The sequence below is a fragment of the Nyctereutes procyonoides genome, unplaced genomic scaffold (genome assembly GCF_905146905.1).
Source record: "Nyctereutes procyonoides isolate TBG_1078 unplaced genomic scaffold, NYPRO_anot_genome, whole genome shotgun sequence".
Taxonomy (NCBI): Eukaryota; Metazoa; Chordata; class Mammalia; order Carnivora; family Canidae; genus Nyctereutes; species Nyctereutes procyonoides.
The window spans coordinates 735,910-753,952 of record NW_026575025.1 but is presented as its reverse complement, the minus strand read 5'-3'; the positions used below and the strand labels follow the sequence as shown (position 1 = coordinate 753,952).

The following is an 18,043-nucleotide window of genomic DNA, read 5'->3' as shown; positions in this document are numbered from 1 at the left end:
AAACAACAACAACAAAAAAACCCAAAGAGCAAAAAAACCCTAAATCAGGCTGGTAGGATCTACATCACAACTGCCCTTCCACAGTTAGCTCAGGATCATTGGCCTGTTCTTGTGAGTGTTGCAGAGGTTTTCAGATTCAGAGTTCAGGTATTTTTATCCGGAATGTTTTAGACTGAAACTCCTGTTGGTAACTGAATTTAGAATTGTCCTGTTATTTTATCTAGGGGAAGATGAGATAGTATATAATCAAAGGCAGGAACGTAGGTGGTGCTGATTACTCCACCTGACATTTGAAATTCTATAGTTATTATTTTGTTTCTTGAGTTGGACAAGTTTGTGTGTGCATTTTTGAGATGATAGTATTTAGAAAACACAGGAATTTTGTGTTTTAGATCTTTCCACCCACAGTCGTCTTACCAATTCAGTTTACTCTTGAATTTGGTACTATTTGTAACGACATTTTTATGAGACTAGAGAAAGTACACAAACCTGGGTGTCTGCCTTGCCTTAGTGGAAGGGGCACTAGATTTTTTTTTTTAAAGATTTATTTATTCATGATAGACATAGAGAGAGAGAGAGGCAGAGACACAGGCAGAGGGAGAAGCAAGCTCCATGCCGGAAACCCGACGCGGGACTTGATCCCGGGACTGCAGGATCGCGCCCTAGGCCAAAGGCAGGCGCTAAACAGCTGAGCCACCCAGGGATCCCCAGAGGGCACTAGATTTGAATTCTGATTGCCCTTGACCAGACATCAGTGCTTAGAGAAGTCCCTTAAGCTCCCTGACCCTCAGTTTCCTCATTTGTGAAATAGGCACAAAAGTTGGTAGGGGTGGTTTTGAGGAATAAATAAAATTGCTCCGTGCATTCCCTGGCTCACGGCACACACCCAGGGTCGTTCAATAGTACAGGTTGGTGTTGTCTGGGAAGGTGATCTGGTGTGACTAAGAGCTGAGCCCTGGTGCCAGGTTGCCCGGGTTCAAATCCTGGCTCTGGTGGATAATTGCCTGACTTTTCTGTGCCAGTCATTCAGGCTGACCGTAGGGATTGAGTAAGGTCATCTCTTTAAAATGCCTTGCAGCACACCTTTGGGTTGTGACAGAAGCACCTGTGCCGCCATATTGTGTTTTTCTCTCCTGTGTGTAACTCTCCTCAGACATCTGGTTCTAATAATACCTTTTTTCTCTTGCTGTCAGATGACATTTCCCGTGTCAAGCTTTCCATTCAGACCCATTCAAGTGATGACTACATCAATGCCAACTACATGCCCGTAAGTGGGGAGCCATGTCCAGAGCACGGCTTCTTTGATGAAATCTTCGGGGGTCCTCTTTGTTTTTTTGACACTGAATTTGTGTCGCTTTCCATCTTCTAGGGCTACCATTCCAAGAAAGATTTTATTGCCACACAAGGGCCTCTACCCAACACTTTGAAAGATTTTTGGCGTATGGTTTGGGAGAAAAACATATATGCCATTGTTATGTTGACCAAATGTGTCGAACAGGGAAGGGTAAGTATCTTTTATTTAAATTATTAAGTTAAAAGGTAGTTCATTCATTTTGACTATGGTGAAAGGGTAAGTCTCTTAAGAAGCCTTTGTTTTTTTAAGGAAAATACTTCCCCAAACACCGGCACTTCTGTTTTTAGAAACTCATTTTCTGTCTTCTTTTCTAAGAGAAAAGTTTAGAAATCTCTTTCTCTTTTTTTAAAGTGTTTTACTGTTACTGTCTTTTGTAGGTAAGTATCAATGTTCTCTATTCATGAGGTGGCAGCTGCTGGAGTTACAAGCAGCAGGAGCAGGGTTAGCCCAGTGCGAAGCTCCTGGGGTGGGAGCCAGCACAGCTCCCGTTGTCTCAGCGCTATGAGTGGTCCCCGGCCCTTCTCTGAGCACCCAGCTTCTTCATCTGTGATCTCAGGGATCCCACCAGCTTTTTAGCACCAGCACCCTTACTCTACCCTAAATCTCAGACTTCTCCCCAGATAAGTCTCAGCTGCACCTTCTCCCCTTGTGATGGCCTAAAGTCCCCTGGCTGCTTCTACCCAAGATAAGATTTCATCTTGTAATAAAACCCCACGTTTCCAGAAATGCATCTAAGGAGAACTGAAAGGCACAGGCCGGCTTTAGAAGTTCTGTGCCTGAGGAATAGAACCTAATGTTGCTCTGCGCACTTTTTTGCTCTGGGTTTGTTACCTGGGGAATAGGAGTTCACACCCTTGATCAGTGCTTCTCAGACCTTATGGTACAAACATTAGGATCTCCTGGAGAGTGGTTTCGGTTCCAGAATTTCTAGTTCAAGGAGGGCTGTGGTGGGATCCCCAGAACTGCACTTTGGATAGCTGTCAGTAAGGCTTCTTTTGCTGGGTCTAGGATGCATGCTTGGAGTAGCTCTGCCCTAGGTGATTGTGGGAACCCATTGAAACCCCTTTTAATGTTCTTCATTTCACTTTAGCAGATGTTTATCCTGCCCCAAGTGTGTGTAAGGTGCTCTGGTAGGGGCTGGGGCTGGGAAAGATAACAATGAAACAGTAAGAAGTGGTTCCCATCTTCCATGGCTTGGGATACAGAAACTTGTGTTCTGCACCACTTCTTGGCATCCAGAGCACAGGCTCTTATGTAAACAAAAGCACTTTGTTTTTGAACGTAAATAAACTTCATGGTGCTGGTGCGCCCTGGGGCCTCGCATGTGGAACATTCTCAGAAATACCTGTTGTTGTTTATCTTAGGTCAGGAGAAAAGTGGATTTACTGGCTCTGTGGGAAAAGGGAGGGGAGCCAGTGAATTTTCTGCACCAGATACTTCATTTATGTTACTGCTTTTCTCTAACGACGGTCCTATATAATTATTGTATAGATGGGGAAACTGAGGCTCAGAGAGTTTAAGAACTTGTCCACAAGGTAGCAACAGAAACCTGACTGGGAAGAGGCTGAACTGAGAGCATCAGCTCCATGTGTGTTCTTTCTGGCAGCAGTGGTCTAGAAACTGGAATCCTTTAAAAAATACAGGTCCCAAAAAAAATAAAAAACAAACAAACAAACAAACAAAAAAAAAAAACAAAAAAAAATACAGGTCCCCAGCCAGAGTCAGAAGCTCCGGAATTGGGGTCTGGGCATCTGCTTTTTTTTTTTTTTTAAAGGATTTTATTTATTTATTAGAGAGAGAGAGAGAGAGAGAGAGAGAGCATGGCACACACAAGCAGGTGGAGGGGCAGAGGGAGAGGGAGGAGCCAAGTCCCTGCTGAGCAGGGAGCTCAATGATCCCAGGACCCTGAGATCATGACCTGAGCAGAATGTAGACACTTAACCCAAAGAGTCACCCAGGTACCCCTGGGCATCTGTTTGTTTATTTATTTATTTGTTTATTTATTTATTTACTTATTTATTACTGGTGTCCAATTTGCCAAAATATAGAATAACACCCAGTGCTCATCCCATCAAGTGCCCCCCTCAGTGCCCATCACCCACTCATCCCCACCCCCACCCACCTCCCTTTCTACCACCCCTTGTTCGTTTCCCAGAGTTAGGAGTCTCTCATGTTCTGTCTCTCTGATATTTCCCACTCATTTTTTCTCCTTTCCCCTATGATCCCTTTCACTATTTTTTATATTCCCCAAATGAATGAGACCATATAATGTTTGTCCTTCTCCGATTGACTTATTTCACTCAGCATAATACCCTCCAGTTCCATCCACGTCAAAGCAAATGGTGGGTATTTGTCATTTCTAATGGCTGAGTAATATTCCATTGTATACATAGACCACATCTTCTTTATTCATCATCTGTCAATGGACACCGAGGCTCCTTCCACAGTTTGGCTATTGTGGACATTGCTGCTATAAACATTGGGGTGCAGGTGTCTCGGTCTTTCATTGCATCTGTATCTTTGGGGTAAATACCCAGCAGTGCAATTGCTAGGTCGTAGGGCAGGTCTATTTTTAACTCTTTGAGGAACCTCCACACAGTTTTCCAGAGTGGCTGCACCAGTTCACATTCCCACCAACAGTGCAGGAGGGTTCCCCTTTCTCCACATCCTCTCCAACATTTGTGGTTTCCTGCCTTGTTAATTTTCCCCATTCTCACTGGTGTGAGGTGGTATCTCATTGTGGTTTTGATTTGTATTTCCCTGATGGCAAGTGATGCAGAGCATTTTCTCATGTGCTTGTTGGCCATGTCTATGTCTTCCTCTGTGAGATTTCTGTTCATGTCTTTTGGGCATCTGTTTTTAAAGCAAAACAAACCTCTCAGGGGTGAGTCAGATAATCAGGTTTGGAAGCCACCTGCAAGGACACATTTTGGAAAATGAGGGAGGGGAGGTGGAGAGGGGAGAAAGTGTATGAGTGTAATAAGTTGTTTGCTAAATTGGGCATTCAGATATTCTTGGAGAGCAGATGTTTCCGATTTTTATTTCTGTTTACATCTGCCCACTGATTTATAAAAATCAAAGACCTGGAGTGATTTGATTCTCTTTATTGGTGTATTTGTGTTGTAATTAGTGTGGATCTAAAAGTATTGGGAAAAGTCCTCATTTCTTCTAGGTGCATGGGGTTATGGGTCAGTCTGAATTTTAGTTCAGCGAACAGTTGTGGACTGGCTGCTGTCGGGGCCAAAGGGAGCTGGCTGGGCCTGTGTCCTCAAAGAAGGGACAATTGACTGTTCTGATTTAAATCCATTTTCATACAGAAATGGGGGCTCAGTGTAGGCCAGATCTTCTGAGATCTCAGGAAAAGCCAGAAACCTGAATTTTTATAAGAAACCACCAATTTTAAGAGAGTTGGCAATAATTGTAAATTAAAAAAAACAATTTTAGGGGTCAAACAGAACCTCACTGAAGGGCTGATCTAGTCTCTATGCCAGTTTTCAGTATCTGGTCTCCCTTTATGAGGCTTCAGTGGTGGCAGACGGTATGACCTGACTTTTTGTATAAAAATGCAATTTTATTGTAGACCAAATGTGAGGAGTACTGGCCCTCCAAGCAGGCTCAGGACTACGGGGACATAACTGTGGCAATGACATCAGAAGTTGTTCTTCCAGAGTGGACCATCAGAGACTTCACAGTGAAAAATGTAAGTAAGGGGCTGAGATGGATAGGTCTTAGATAAGAGGACCATATATTACGTGTGGGGTGATGCTTTTTAGGTTGATATTAACCCATATATATATATTTTTTGCATCAGAAAAAATTTTTTTGCTTTCTTCTTACAGGATGAAACTATCTACATACACTCGAAAGCAACCCTTAGCTTTACTTTCTTAAGAGGAATTTCATCTGTGTCTTTTTTTTTCCTCATTGAAGTGTAGTTGACAAATTGTATTATATCAGTTTCAGGTGTACAACATAGTGAATGACCCAACAATTATATATACTTTACATAGCGCTCACCACAATAAGCATAGTTACCATCTGTCACCATACGTTATTACAATATTATTGACTATATTCCCTATGCTGGACCTTTCATTGCCATGACTGATATATTTTATAAGTGGAATTTTGTATGTGTTAGTCTCCTTTACCTATTTCACACATCCCTTGACCCACTTCCCCTCTGGCAACCACCAGTTTGCCTTCTGCTTTTATCAGTCTGGTGTTTTTTTGTTTTGTTTTGTTTTTGTTATTGTTATCATATGTTATTCCTGAATGAAATGAATCTTAAGGGGATCCCTGGGTGGCACAGCGGTTTAGCGCCTGCTTTTGGCCCAGGGCGCGATCCTGGAGACCCGGGATCTAATTCCACGTCGGGCTCCCGGTGCATGGAGCCTGCTTCTCCCTCTGCCTATGTCTCTGCCTCTCTCTCTCTCTCTCTCTCTCTCTCTCTCTGCGTGACTATCATAAAAAAAAAATCAATTAAAAAAAAAAGAAATAAATCTTAAGAGCGTGGCTCAGCAGCAGTAACTGTTCCTTTTACACTTTCCTGTAACTTGTCTATAGAGTTTTTGTTGCAAACCAAGCCCCTTTTGGGTTAATTGGTTGCAGATATGACATCAGGAGTGGCAATTTGCAGTTGGGAGCAGTATCTGAGAGCAGTTACATTAAAAGGATTTCTGGGCATATACACATGGCCTCACCCCCCAAAAACTATGAAAAAAAAATCCAATTACATGATGTAGGCACTGTAGGAAGTCAGATTATGGTGTCCTTTTTCTTAAAGATGTTTAGAAATGGAGGCAATGAAGCCATATAGATATCTTTTGGTGGGTGTGTAAATTGGTATAACCCTTTGCAGTTTATATTAGAAGCATAAAAATGACCATTCTCCTTTGATCTGGTGGTTCCAAGTTTGAGACTCTATCTGAGAGAAAAAATCTGAAATATAGGACAAGGCGTATTACTCACAAAGAGGAATCTCAGCATTATTTATAATGGAGGGAAAATTTGGAGCTTGTTCAGATCTCTAGCTTTCAGAGAATAGATAACTAAACTATAGGTTATTTAGTCGGTGTATCATTATCTAGCTATTAGAAGTGATGGCTGTATAGACTGCATAATTACCATGGAGGAATGTGAGATTGCAGTTGAGTGAAACATACTAGGTGACAAAACTTTACGTATACTGCGAATAGTACACAAAAGCAAAGCCTGGGAGTAGATTCAGGGGAGTTGACTTTTATGGCGGTTTGGTGGGATAGGTTCTAGGTTATGAGAATTATCCTTGAGGATTCCATAAGTCATGGATATATAGGGTAGCATATTAAGTATTAATTCTTTATTGATTGCCATGCCTCCAAGGTCCTGGCTTCAATTAAGCACATTCTGGACATGCTGTCAAAGCTGTTATCACACACCGATGCAACTCATAGTGTTGAGAAACTCTCATAATATACTTATTTCTATAGATTTCTCCTATTTTAAAGACAGGATTTTCCTCGGTTGCTTTCAGTACTTGGAGTTCACCCTTGCGGAGGAGAGTGATAGGTGGAATTGCCCACGTCATTTAAACAAAATTACCATGATGGTTATACTTTTTGTTAACTAAACTCCAGACTTCATTTGGGTTTCACATTTTTCCACTAAAGTGCTTTCCTGTTCCGGGATTGAATGAATCCAGGATACTACATGGCATTTAGTAAAATACTACTTTTTTTTTTTTTAGACAACTTTTTAGTTACACAAAATGCATGAATATATTTTCCTTTTTAAAAAATACTACATTATTGGGATCCCTGGGTGGCGCAGCGGTTTGGCGCCTGCCTTTGGCCCAGGGCGCGATTCTGGAGACCCCGGATCAAATCCCACGTCGGGCTCCCGGTGCATGGAGCCTGCTTCTCCCTCTGCCTGTGTCTCTGCCCCCCCCCTCTCTGTGACTATCATAAAATAAATAAAAATTAAAAAAAAAAACTACATTATTTATTTGAGAGAGAGGGAAAAGGGAGCATGAGCAGGGAGAGGAGCAGAGGGAGAGGGAGAAGCAGATTGCCCCGCTGAGCAGGGAACCTGATGCAAGGCTTTATCCCAGGACCCCGGATCATGACCTGAGCTGAAGGCAGATGCTTAACCAACTGAGCCACCCAGGCACCCCTATATTTTCCTTTTCAAAAGTAAGAACACAGCAGATAGAACTGAAGGTTTCTATTGACTGCTACCACTAACCTGAGCCCCCTTGCCCCTCTGAAGAGATAATGCTGAAAAGTCTGACCTCCCCCAGCCCCTTCCTCTCCTGTTATCTCTCATAGCTACTTTCCTTCTTTGGTTGAATACTTTTGGTTACATTTGTGAATGTCACCTTTGTGTGTATGAGACTTCATTGTCCCCTCTCTCTCACTGCCTTTTTTCTCTACTCATCTCCATATTTTGAACAATGTGAATGCACTGCTTTTTAACGTATGTATGTTAACAAAATAAGCTTCAAAAGTTAGCTCTCATAAAGGAGATGGAAACGCCTACAGTCCAGATGTAGGTAGAAGGCTGAGGTCAGTGCCCAGGGGTGGGCATAATGAGCCTAGTAAATCGGGACAGGAATGGTCCAGCCTGGGTGGAATTCTCATAATAAAAAAGTACATGCTTTGGTTTGTAGTAGGAAACCAGTCTGTGTCAAAACTAATTCTGTTATAACAAGATCCACTTCCTATTGTCTGTCTGATGTTGAAATAGATGTGTTTTTTGGAGAATGGGTGGCAGCGGTGGTGGGGGGCGTCTTTTCTCAAACTCCTATAATTCTAAATATTTCCTTAGTGCTCATGAGTGACCTGCTGTTTCATAAGACTCCAGAAGGCATGTGGATTGTGAGACAGCTCTTGCCCCAAAGGTTCTGATTATCAGAGTTGTATTGGTGTAATATATTTTTGGTTCTCTGGTTGATGACATTCCCAGGTGGGCTCAGGGAACGGCTTCAGGAGCTCTAAGGAGGTGTAGGTATAATAAGCCGGTGAGGGCATTACTGGCAGGCCCCTGTAGTGAGAAGGGAAGATCTGAACTTGGGATCAGAGGATGAGGCACTTGTGATTCATCTGAGCTGGATGTGGGGGAGTCGTTTCACTTGTCAGAATCTTTTTATTTTTTAAAGATTTTATTTATTTATTCATGAAACACACACACAGACAGGCAGAGACATAGGCAAAGGGAGAAGCAGGCTCCCCACAAGGAGCCTGAGCAGGACTTGATCCCAGGACCCTGGGATCATACTCTGAGCCAAAGGCAGATGCTCAACTGCTGAGCCACCCAGGCATCCCTCTTGTCGGAATCTTTAAAGGAGGATGATAAACCCTTCTTCTTGGGCACATTGTGGGATTTGATGAGCATGCCAACATCTGTAAAGCACTTTATCAGCTGTTGTACCGATCTGAAATTGTACTTTTTAGTTGTAACCACTCCTGTTTAGATGCCGGTCAGCCAGCCCATGTAGCTCGGCATCCAGGTACTGCTCCATTTCACTTGGCCTTCTCTATGACTAACCTCTTTTCTTGGCTTTTAGATTCAGACAAGTGAGAGTCACCCCCTGCGACAGTTCCATTTCACCTCCTGGCCAGACCATGGTGTTCCGGACACCACTGACCTGCTCATCAACTTCCGGTACCTTGTTCGTGACTACATGAAGCAGAGTCCTCCCGAGTCACCCATTCTGGTTCATTGCAGGTATACAGATGGCACTCCGTGTGTGACGATTCCAAATGTCATTGTAAATGTGGACAATTTAGAGAAGCAAGGCCTAAGAGGGAATGCAATAAGCATTTGAAAATTCAAGAAAGTTTTGGATAAGGGACTGTGGACTTATACCCCGGTCCCTGAGACTTTAGAACAGGGATTGGCAAACTATAACCCAAGGGCCAGATCTAGTAGCTTGCTTGTAGTTTTTTAAAACTATAGTGTATTCCAATTTAATATTAATAAATATTTATAAAATATTTCAACCTTACAAAAAGATAGGGAGTAATAATCTAATAAAGTATATATATATATGAGGTCATGTATGTTTTTTTTTTGCTAATAATATCTTACACATATAAAGTCTCTACTTATCAGTCTCCTTGTTATACAGTTAAACATGGTCTTAGAGTTGATCTGAATCATTCCTTTGCATGCTTTCATATTTCATTTCATATATATCTATGGTTTTATATAGCTTTAAGCTTTTACCAGATTTTATGATGTAAACATCATTCTGCAACCTGCTTTCTTCATTTAGCATTTTGGTTTGTTATTTAACAAAGTTGGAGCACAGAGTTCTAGTTCATTTTATTCATTTATTAACGAATTCTTTTTCTGGCACACAAAAACTGTATGTAAGTTAGTGTATACAAGTTTATGAGTTTGGAGGTCTAACCTGTGAAACCCTCACCACAATCGCTTTGGCTGCCTATTTTTCTAAATAAGGTTTTATTGGAACAGAGCGATGCCCATTTGTTTACATATTGTCTATAGCTACTTCCATGTTATAATGGCAGAAAGAGACCACTTTGTCTGCAAAACCGAAGATATTTATTATCTCGTCCATTATAGAAAAAGTTTGCCACCCCCTCGCCCCCACTCTAGAACAATAATACACTAGCTTTAAGCTAAAGACATTAATTTAGGACAGAAGAAAGGAGGGGCTTAGTGGCCCTCTGGGGAATAAGTTGATGAAATTTGCCATCCTAGGTTATGGTGGTAACTTGAATGAGACTGAGATTCAGGAAGCTCTGGGAGGAGATTTTTTTATGGTATTTGATTCAAAATCACTTGCTGAGGTTTCAGTTGAGCAAATGGTTACTGATCCTGGGCATTGATAGTGGAGGACAGCAAGATATATGTACAAATTGGGGACATTTGAGAGTTTTATGTTAGAGGTAACCCATGGTGATATGCCCTTTTCTTTTTTTCTTCAGTGCTGGGGTTGGAAGGACGGGCACATTCATTGCCATTGATCGTCTTATCTACCAGATAGAGATTGAGAACACGGTGGATGTGTATGGGATTGTGTATGACCTTCGAATGCACAGGCCTTTAATGGTGCAAACAGAGGTAAGGCCAAGCTCTGTGTTTGGCAGACTGCTTTTTTCAATCCTTTTTTTTTTTTTTAAAGATTGCATCATGTCACATACTTGGGTTAAAACATTTCACCTTTCTGTAGCTTTCTGGCTCTGGCCTGTGAAGTAACACTGGACTTCTTTAAGATCCTTAACTGATGTGTGATTGAATGATCTGATACAGAGAGGTGGTGATACTGATAGCAGCAATGGAACTGTGCAAACCAAGATAATTTCAGGATTCCTTACCTTGTGGCCACTAACTCATCAAATAATCTTAGCAATTCTCTGAACTTTGGCTTCTGGGTTTCAAAATCATAAAACTAGCATTATCATGCTTTGTTTCTAAGAAGGCCTGACCATCCTTAAAATAAGCTCATGAATGGACTTATCAGATGTTAATGATGTGAATGAAATGGCGTAATGTCACCATGTTAATATGGCTGTGTATCCTCATCCAACCATGCAGATGTTACACAGTGTCAATTATCATAGCTACAGGGGGATGGCTGGCCAATTGAGAAGATTAATGTTTAATATCTACAATGTCAGTTGGGTAAGACCATTGAATTCGGCTTTCCCTGAAATGTTCCTTGATAAATATTGTTTTTGAGTCATGTTCTCAACAACTATATTGGGAAATAGCCTTCCTGGATGCTGTAGGGGTGAATGTGCCTTGACAGGACGAGAGCAGAATATTTTTTTTTTTATTTTTTTTTTGAGCAGAATATTTATTTTGTATCAGGCTGTCACCCGGTACCAATTTAGAACTCCATGAATATGTGTTGTGTTTTTGAGTCTAGCAGGGAATGTGCTGGAGGCCTGGGTACATTGTGTGCTTTGGAGTGAGTGGCACGTTTGTAGAAGAAAGAATGGAATTCGCCTGTGTGTTGGTCGGAAGAAAGATTTTCTTTTTTCTGCTCTAATTATGGAGAGTAGGACTCTATCTTTTATCCCCTTTTGAGAAACACAGAAATCTTACATCTGCCTACAAAATCTTTTCTTGTTTCTTTTTTTTTTTCTTTCTTTCTTTCTTTTTTTTTTTTTTTTTTTTTTGGTAGTTTGAAAACGTGTAAACTTGTTCATCTTTTTTATTTTTAAACATTTTTTTTTTTAGAGAAAGAGAGTGTGTGTGAACTGGAGCTGGGGTGGGTGGGGTTTGGGGGAGGGGCAGAAAGAGAATCCTAACTAAGCAGGCTCCATGCCTACCCTGGAGCCCCACACAGGCTTGATCTCACCACCCTGAGATCATGACCCACGCCGAAATCAAGAGTCAGATTCCTTAACCGATTGAGGTATCCAGGTGCCCCCAAAAATGTGTTCATCTTAAAACACCTGATAAAAGAGGATATATATATATATGCATATATATGGAATATATTTTTCTTTATTACTTTTTCTTCCCCAATCCTATTCCCTAGAGGTAGCCAATGCTTACAGTTTGTATATATCATTATAGGTTTAATTACATCTATAGAAAACACATGTACACACATAGAGTTTTTTTTTTTATGGTTAGTCCTTTTTTTTTTTTTTTTTTGGTTAGTGCTTTTTAAAAAAATCTGAGTTGACATACAATGTTACTTTAGTTTCAGGGGTACAACATAATGATTCAACAAGTCTATGTTATGTTATGCTCACCACAAGTGTAGCTGTCATTTATTAACCTACAAAGCTGTTATAGTACCACTGATTATATTCTCTATGCTTTCATTGTCATGGCTTATTCATCCCATAATTGGAAGCTTGTGCCTCTCACTCCCTTTCCCCCCATTTTGCCCTCCCACCCCCCCCAGCAATCACCAGTTCTCTGTATTTAGGGGTCTGTTTCTGCTTTTTATTTGTTCGTTTTGATTTTTAGATTCTATGTGTAAGTGAAATCATATGACATTTGTCTTTCTTTGTCTGACTTCACTTAGCATAATACCCTTTAGATCCACCCATGTTGTCACAAGTGGCAAGATTTCATTCTTTTTGATAGCTGAGTAACATCCCATTGGAGATACACACTACAGCTCCTTTATCTGTTCATCTGTCAGTGGACACTTAGGTTGCTTCCATATCTTGACTACTGCAAATTGTACTGCAGTAAACAGTAGGGTGCATCTGTCTTTTTAATTTTTTTAAAAGTTTTATTTCTTTATTCATGAGAGATACACAGAGAGAGGCAGAGACATAGGCAGAGAGAGAAGCAGGCTCCATGCAGGGAGCCTGAAGTGGGACTCGATCCCAGGACTCCCAGGATCACGCCCTGGGCTGAAGACAGACACTCAACCGCTGAGCCACCCAGGCATCCCCGATATCTGTCTTTTTAAATTAGTGTTTTTATTTTCTTTGGGTAAATACCCAGGAGTGGAATTACTGGGTCATAATGGTATTTCTATTTTTAATTTCTTTGAGGAACCTCCCTACTGTTTTCCACAGTGACTGCACCAATTTACATTCTATCAATAGTGCACGAGTGTTCCCTTTTCTTCACACCCTTGCCAACACTTGAGTAGTGTTTTGTCTTTTTTTCCTGCCATTCTGATAGGTGTAAGGTGATATCTTACTATGCTTTTGATTTGTATTTCCTGGATGATGAACGATATTGAGCATCTTTTCATGTGTCTGTTGGCCATCTGTACAGCTTCTTTGCAAAAATGTCTATTCAGGTCCTCTGCCCAATTTCTAATCAGATTTTTTTTTTACATTGAATTGTATAGCTTCTTTATATATTTTGGATATTAGCAAATGGAGTATTTTTAAAAAATTGGATCCTATTTTATATATAATGCTGCTCCATGATTTTTTTTTTCTCTTATGTCATCATGGGTATCTTGTTTTCTCTTTTGCCATCATGGATACCTCTTCTTACTCTTTCTCTTTTTAATGGCTACCTGCAGATTCTGACAAGCTTGCCTGAGGGTTGTCCCTACCTCTCTACCCCGCTTATCCCCTTCAACCCTTCCCCTCTGTTGAGAATCACAGTTTACTCCTTATACCGCACCTGCTAGCTGAACAGGAAAATCTTGTTGGCCTTTTTCTTGTTTGAATGTACATGTGCATTATTTCCTCCACATTCATTGTCTTTGCTCTTCCCCAAGATTCTGGGACTCCTGGGGGAGGGGAGGTGTGGGGAGTATGTCCCTCTGGTTAAGAATGATTGATGATGAGAATCTTGCTCTCTGTGGTTTCAGATTTCATCAGAATATGGCAGCCTCTTGATAAATGTGAACTTGAAGTGTTCACTGTGGGGGTTGGTGATAATCTGAAAAGAAACTTGGATGCTGATAATCTCTGGGACCTCTGCTCATTTGCTTTCTCTTTTTACTCTTTTAATAGGACCAGTATGTTTTCCTCAACCAGTGTGTTTTGGATATTATCAGATCCCAGAAGGACTCAAAAGTAGATCTCATCTACCAGAACACAACTGCAATGACAATCTATGAAAACCTTGCACCTGTGACTGCTTTTGGAAAGACAAATGGTTACATCGCCTAATTCCAAAGCCAAACCTTTCTGGAGTTACCCAGACTGTCACACCCACAGCAAAGGAAAATGCCCCAATGTGGACATGTTTTTATATGTCTAATATCTTAATTCTTTGTTCTGTTTTGTTAGAACTAATTTGAGGGTGTGAAGCTGCACATGTAAAACATGACATGAGAAGTTGGGGCTGTCAGGGGCTGTGGATGGGTGGTGAGCTAATCAACTACATTCCTGATTACCAATGGGATGAGTTCACTTTTTGTTTTTTTTTTTTTTCCTTAAGAATTATGGAACACCAGGAAAAGTGAGCTATGATTTTTTGTTTTCCTTTTTCAAAACAGATTCTTTTTAAAAAAGACTATTTTATATGATTCACATGCTAAAGCCAGGATTGTGTTGGGTTGAATATATTTTAAGTATCAGAGGTCTATTTTTACCTACTGTATCTTGGAATCTAGCCGATGGAAAATACATAATTGTGGATGATTATCATATAGGGAGGGGTACGTGGTGCCTCTTCTGCCTGGGTTTTCTATTTGAACATGTGCCTTTTCTGAATTATGCTTCCACAGGCAAAACTCAGTAGATATCTCTATTTTTGTATTGAATCTCATAATTGGAATATACGGAATATTTAAACAGTAGTTTAGGATTCAAGGTTGAGCCTTCTCAGTAACATTCCTATTCTCATTTGACTAGAGGAGGCCTCCCCTGACCCTTCCACATCCCTTCTCCCCTGTTTTGTGCTCTATTCTTTCTTCTCTTTTCCCTCCCACTTTTCCCCAAAGACACTTCTGTTGGCCACATTTTCAGCCCATTGGTTGAGTGAGAGTGGAAGCCAAGTATCACCTTGAGAATTTCTAGGGTGGTGGGGAGCGAGGAGCAGAGGAACCCTACAGTGACATAATCTCCTTTTCTCATCCCTGTTTTATCCTTTCTCTTGTTTCTGTATTTGGTAAGAAGGATTATTTAAAGGTGCAATATGTGACTTAGTGATTCATGATGCTCTAGGTTTTTAGTAATGTTTTACTCAGGTTGGCATTTTATGTGTATCTGTGCGTCCGTGTATATGTGTGTGTGTGTTTAAAAGCGTGGCAATCTGTGAACACTTCAGTGTGAAAACAGTGTCAGATGAATCCCTCCTCCCTCAAAGTCCACTGGCTTTAGTCTATCTGCAGTGACACACATCCGTATCTACTGTATATATATATACTAAACTCTTAAAACAGTCATTCCTTTGAATTGAGGTGTACAAAGTTTTGAATTTGTATCAAAGATGTAATTATTTTTAAAACCTCTTTTCACTATACTGCTGCTGTAATGACTTTGATTTTTTTTAATGTAGATTAATTTTGTTTTTTTGCTTCAGGTGTGTATCCACCAAGAATTTCAGAATTTATGTGGATTTATTTTATTGGTACATAATCTGTAAACTTCTCAAGGCATTAACATGAAAGGATTTGTTTCTTTTTATTTTATATTGTGGCTCAGGTTATATTTTGAAGAAATTTTGAGTTTATCCTGCTATAGGCAATGAAGGATCTAAGGTCTGATGAAGGAATCAACCAAGTCCCTGGAATCCTGTGGCCATTTTCCACAGTAATAAATCCTGCTGTAAACTTAGGACAGTTGTGTCCTAGTGAAGATGGGAGCAGGGTCTTCTCCGGGTGCCCTGGTCACCTGGGGAAGCCTGTCTCCTCACCCTGCCATGTTCCTCAGTATGCTGGCACTTTGAGAACTGACCGGACATGTGAGTGGGTTATGAAGGGTGAACCACAATGTACTGGAAGCCCTTGATTTGGTTCAGAGGTTTAGTGCTGTACAAGTGCTGTACACGTCTTTTGTCCCCCTTTCCCCTTTGAGGTACTGAAAGGATTGAAAAGGCGAGGTGGCGGTGGTGTCGTGTCTGGGGAGAACTCACTTCCCACATAGAAATTGCACTTTTTGCCGAATCCTTTGCTCTTTTTCGTGACAAACAGTTCACTCAGCATCAGGCCCTTAAAGGAATGGGTTGTACAGGCCTGGGCGGGCCCTCCTGACTCCTTTAGTGGGGCTTTTGGCTCTTTAGGTCTGCATCAGGGAAGCCAAGCCATCCCAGGCTGCTGAGTGAAGCTGGGTTTGGGCCAATTGCTTGCAAACCTCCATGCTGGTCTGGCCCTCGGTGCACACAGGTCTCAGAGAGTTCCATGATTGCATTCGGAGGCCCCTACCCAGGCAGGCAGCAGTTCTGTGGGTCACACCCCTCTCCACTTCAGTTGTTGGGAAGCCACTGGGATGGGTGTGAAGGCATCAAGTCCAACAAAGATGCTCTGCCAAGTGTTGCCTATATCCCTTCCATGGAGAAATCGGAGGGAGGGACTTGGCTCTAAAAATGCCTTTAAAAGGTTGAAGCAACGGTAATTATAAACATATTGTATAAAAACACACAGAAAAAAAACCCAGAAACCGTCCTCCCTTCTGCATGATACGGGTTTGGGAAATGAGCAGCAGCCTCAGCAAGCTCACTCTCAATACCATTCCAGCCCTGGGAAGAAGGCTTGTGGGGAGAGGTCTGGATTCCACATGGCAGGTCACACGAAGGTCATGATGCTTCTCTGCATCCTGAAGAGGGCTGGGTTTGGGGCCGGTGGGGGTGGTGAGGGTATTTATAGCACAGTGACTGAAAAGGGAAGATAATTCTGTAAATATAAAGGACACATGGGCTGGGGTTTGGCCTTAGAAAAGAGAAGGTGCTTTTGAGCTCCTGCCCTAAAGCCTCCCAGAAACAGTGAACTAAAATTTGAGGAGTCCAGTGGAGATGCGGAGATGGTGTGATCATCCCTGCTTTACTATTTGCCAGTTGCACACAGAAAAAAAACAGCCCGAGTGGGATTAGTTATTAGTGAAAAGTTGGTGGTCAGTTGGTTTGGGGGAATTGGGTCATTGGTACCTTCTCCCAAGGGCAAGGATGTTTGCCTCCAAAGGTAAACCCAATGACACTTGGCACCAGTGGAAAATGTCATTTGGGGGTCTGTTCCCTGTGGGCATGGAGTGACCTCTGGCTGGACTTTTGGCCTATTTGACTGCACTGGATTTGGGCTTCATCGACTCAGAGGCTCCTGGGGGGTGGGGGCCAACTATGCAGCTGATTCACTTGCTTTTCATCTGAGATGAAAAAGCCAGATTTTCTTCTGCAGTGCTGGGTTGTGCTTAGTGAGCTAAACGCGTCTTGGCGACTAATGTTGATTTGCCTCAAAAGTCCAAGTTCTGAGTTTTCAGACTGTGTAGCCGTCAAGTGTTTGACATACTGTAGCTTTTTTCCCTTGGGGGCACATATGAACAGGATGTGTTGATATGGACTCTAAAACTGTAATTTTCTTGTAACTATTTTGGAATGATGCATATTTCTAATGTTTGTTATACTTGTACAGAGTATTGCTGTTGGTTGCTTTTTTTTTTTTTAAGGAAAAAAATGGCCTGAAAAAAATTTTTTTAAAAAGACTCACAAATACCAAATATAAAAAATGTCAACATGTTGTGCCTTTGTTTCTTACCCCCCCCCTCCAATTTTTACTCTATGTCCACCCCATTTCATTTATGAAGCAGTGTCTTGGCCTGCGTGTAACTGGGGAATCCTTAACAAACACATGTGTCCCTTGGGGATTTTCTACCTGTGTTAGTTTGCCCGGGGCCTGCCACAACGAAGTGCCACAGACCAAGAAGCTTAAACAACAGATTTTTATTCTCTCACAGTTCTAGAGGCCAGAAGTCCAAGAAGGTGCTGGCAGGTTGGTGTCTTCTGAGGCCTCTCTTCTTGGCTTGCATATGGCCACCATCTTCCTTTGTCTTCACACGGTCTCTTCCCTCTGTGTGTGTCTGTGTCCTAATCCTCTTTGTATCAATTGGGACACTTCATAAAGGATTATGGTTCACCTGAACAACTTAATATATACTGTAATTACCTCTTTAAAGACTCTATCTCCAAATACATTCTGAGGTGCTGGGGTTAAGAGTTTAACATATGAATTTGGGGGAGACAGAAGTTGGCCACAACACACATCCACGGAGACTTAAGAGGAGACTTTGGAAGAAGCGAGTGTGCATTAAGATGTGGCTGCGTGTGCTCTCATGGGCCAACAGATGGACAGACACTCCACTGCTG

The 18,043-nt window shown here is 41.6% G+C and overlaps 1 protein-coding gene across 1 annotated transcript in view; it reads left to right on the top strand.

Annotated features, from left to right (window-relative positions):
* The window catches only part of PTPRJ (protein tyrosine phosphatase receptor type J), a 164,440-nt gene extending 147,032 nt beyond the window's left edge, over nt 1-17,408 (top strand). The window contains exons 19-24 of the mRNA XM_055314720.1: nt 1,194-1,267; nt 1,370-1,504; nt 4,935-5,054; nt 8,901-9,061; nt 10,291-10,426; nt 13,756-17,408. Of these exons, the coding sequence (XP_055170695.1) occupies nt 1,194-1,267; nt 1,370-1,504; nt 4,935-5,054; nt 8,901-9,061; nt 10,291-10,426; nt 13,756-13,914 (785 nt within the window). The 3' untranslated portion in view covers nt 13,915-17,408. The remainder of the gene's footprint in view (nt 1-1,193; nt 1,268-1,369; nt 1,505-4,934; nt 5,055-8,900; nt 9,062-10,290; nt 10,427-13,755) is intronic.
* Nucleotides 17,409-18,043: the final 635 nt, after the last annotated feature.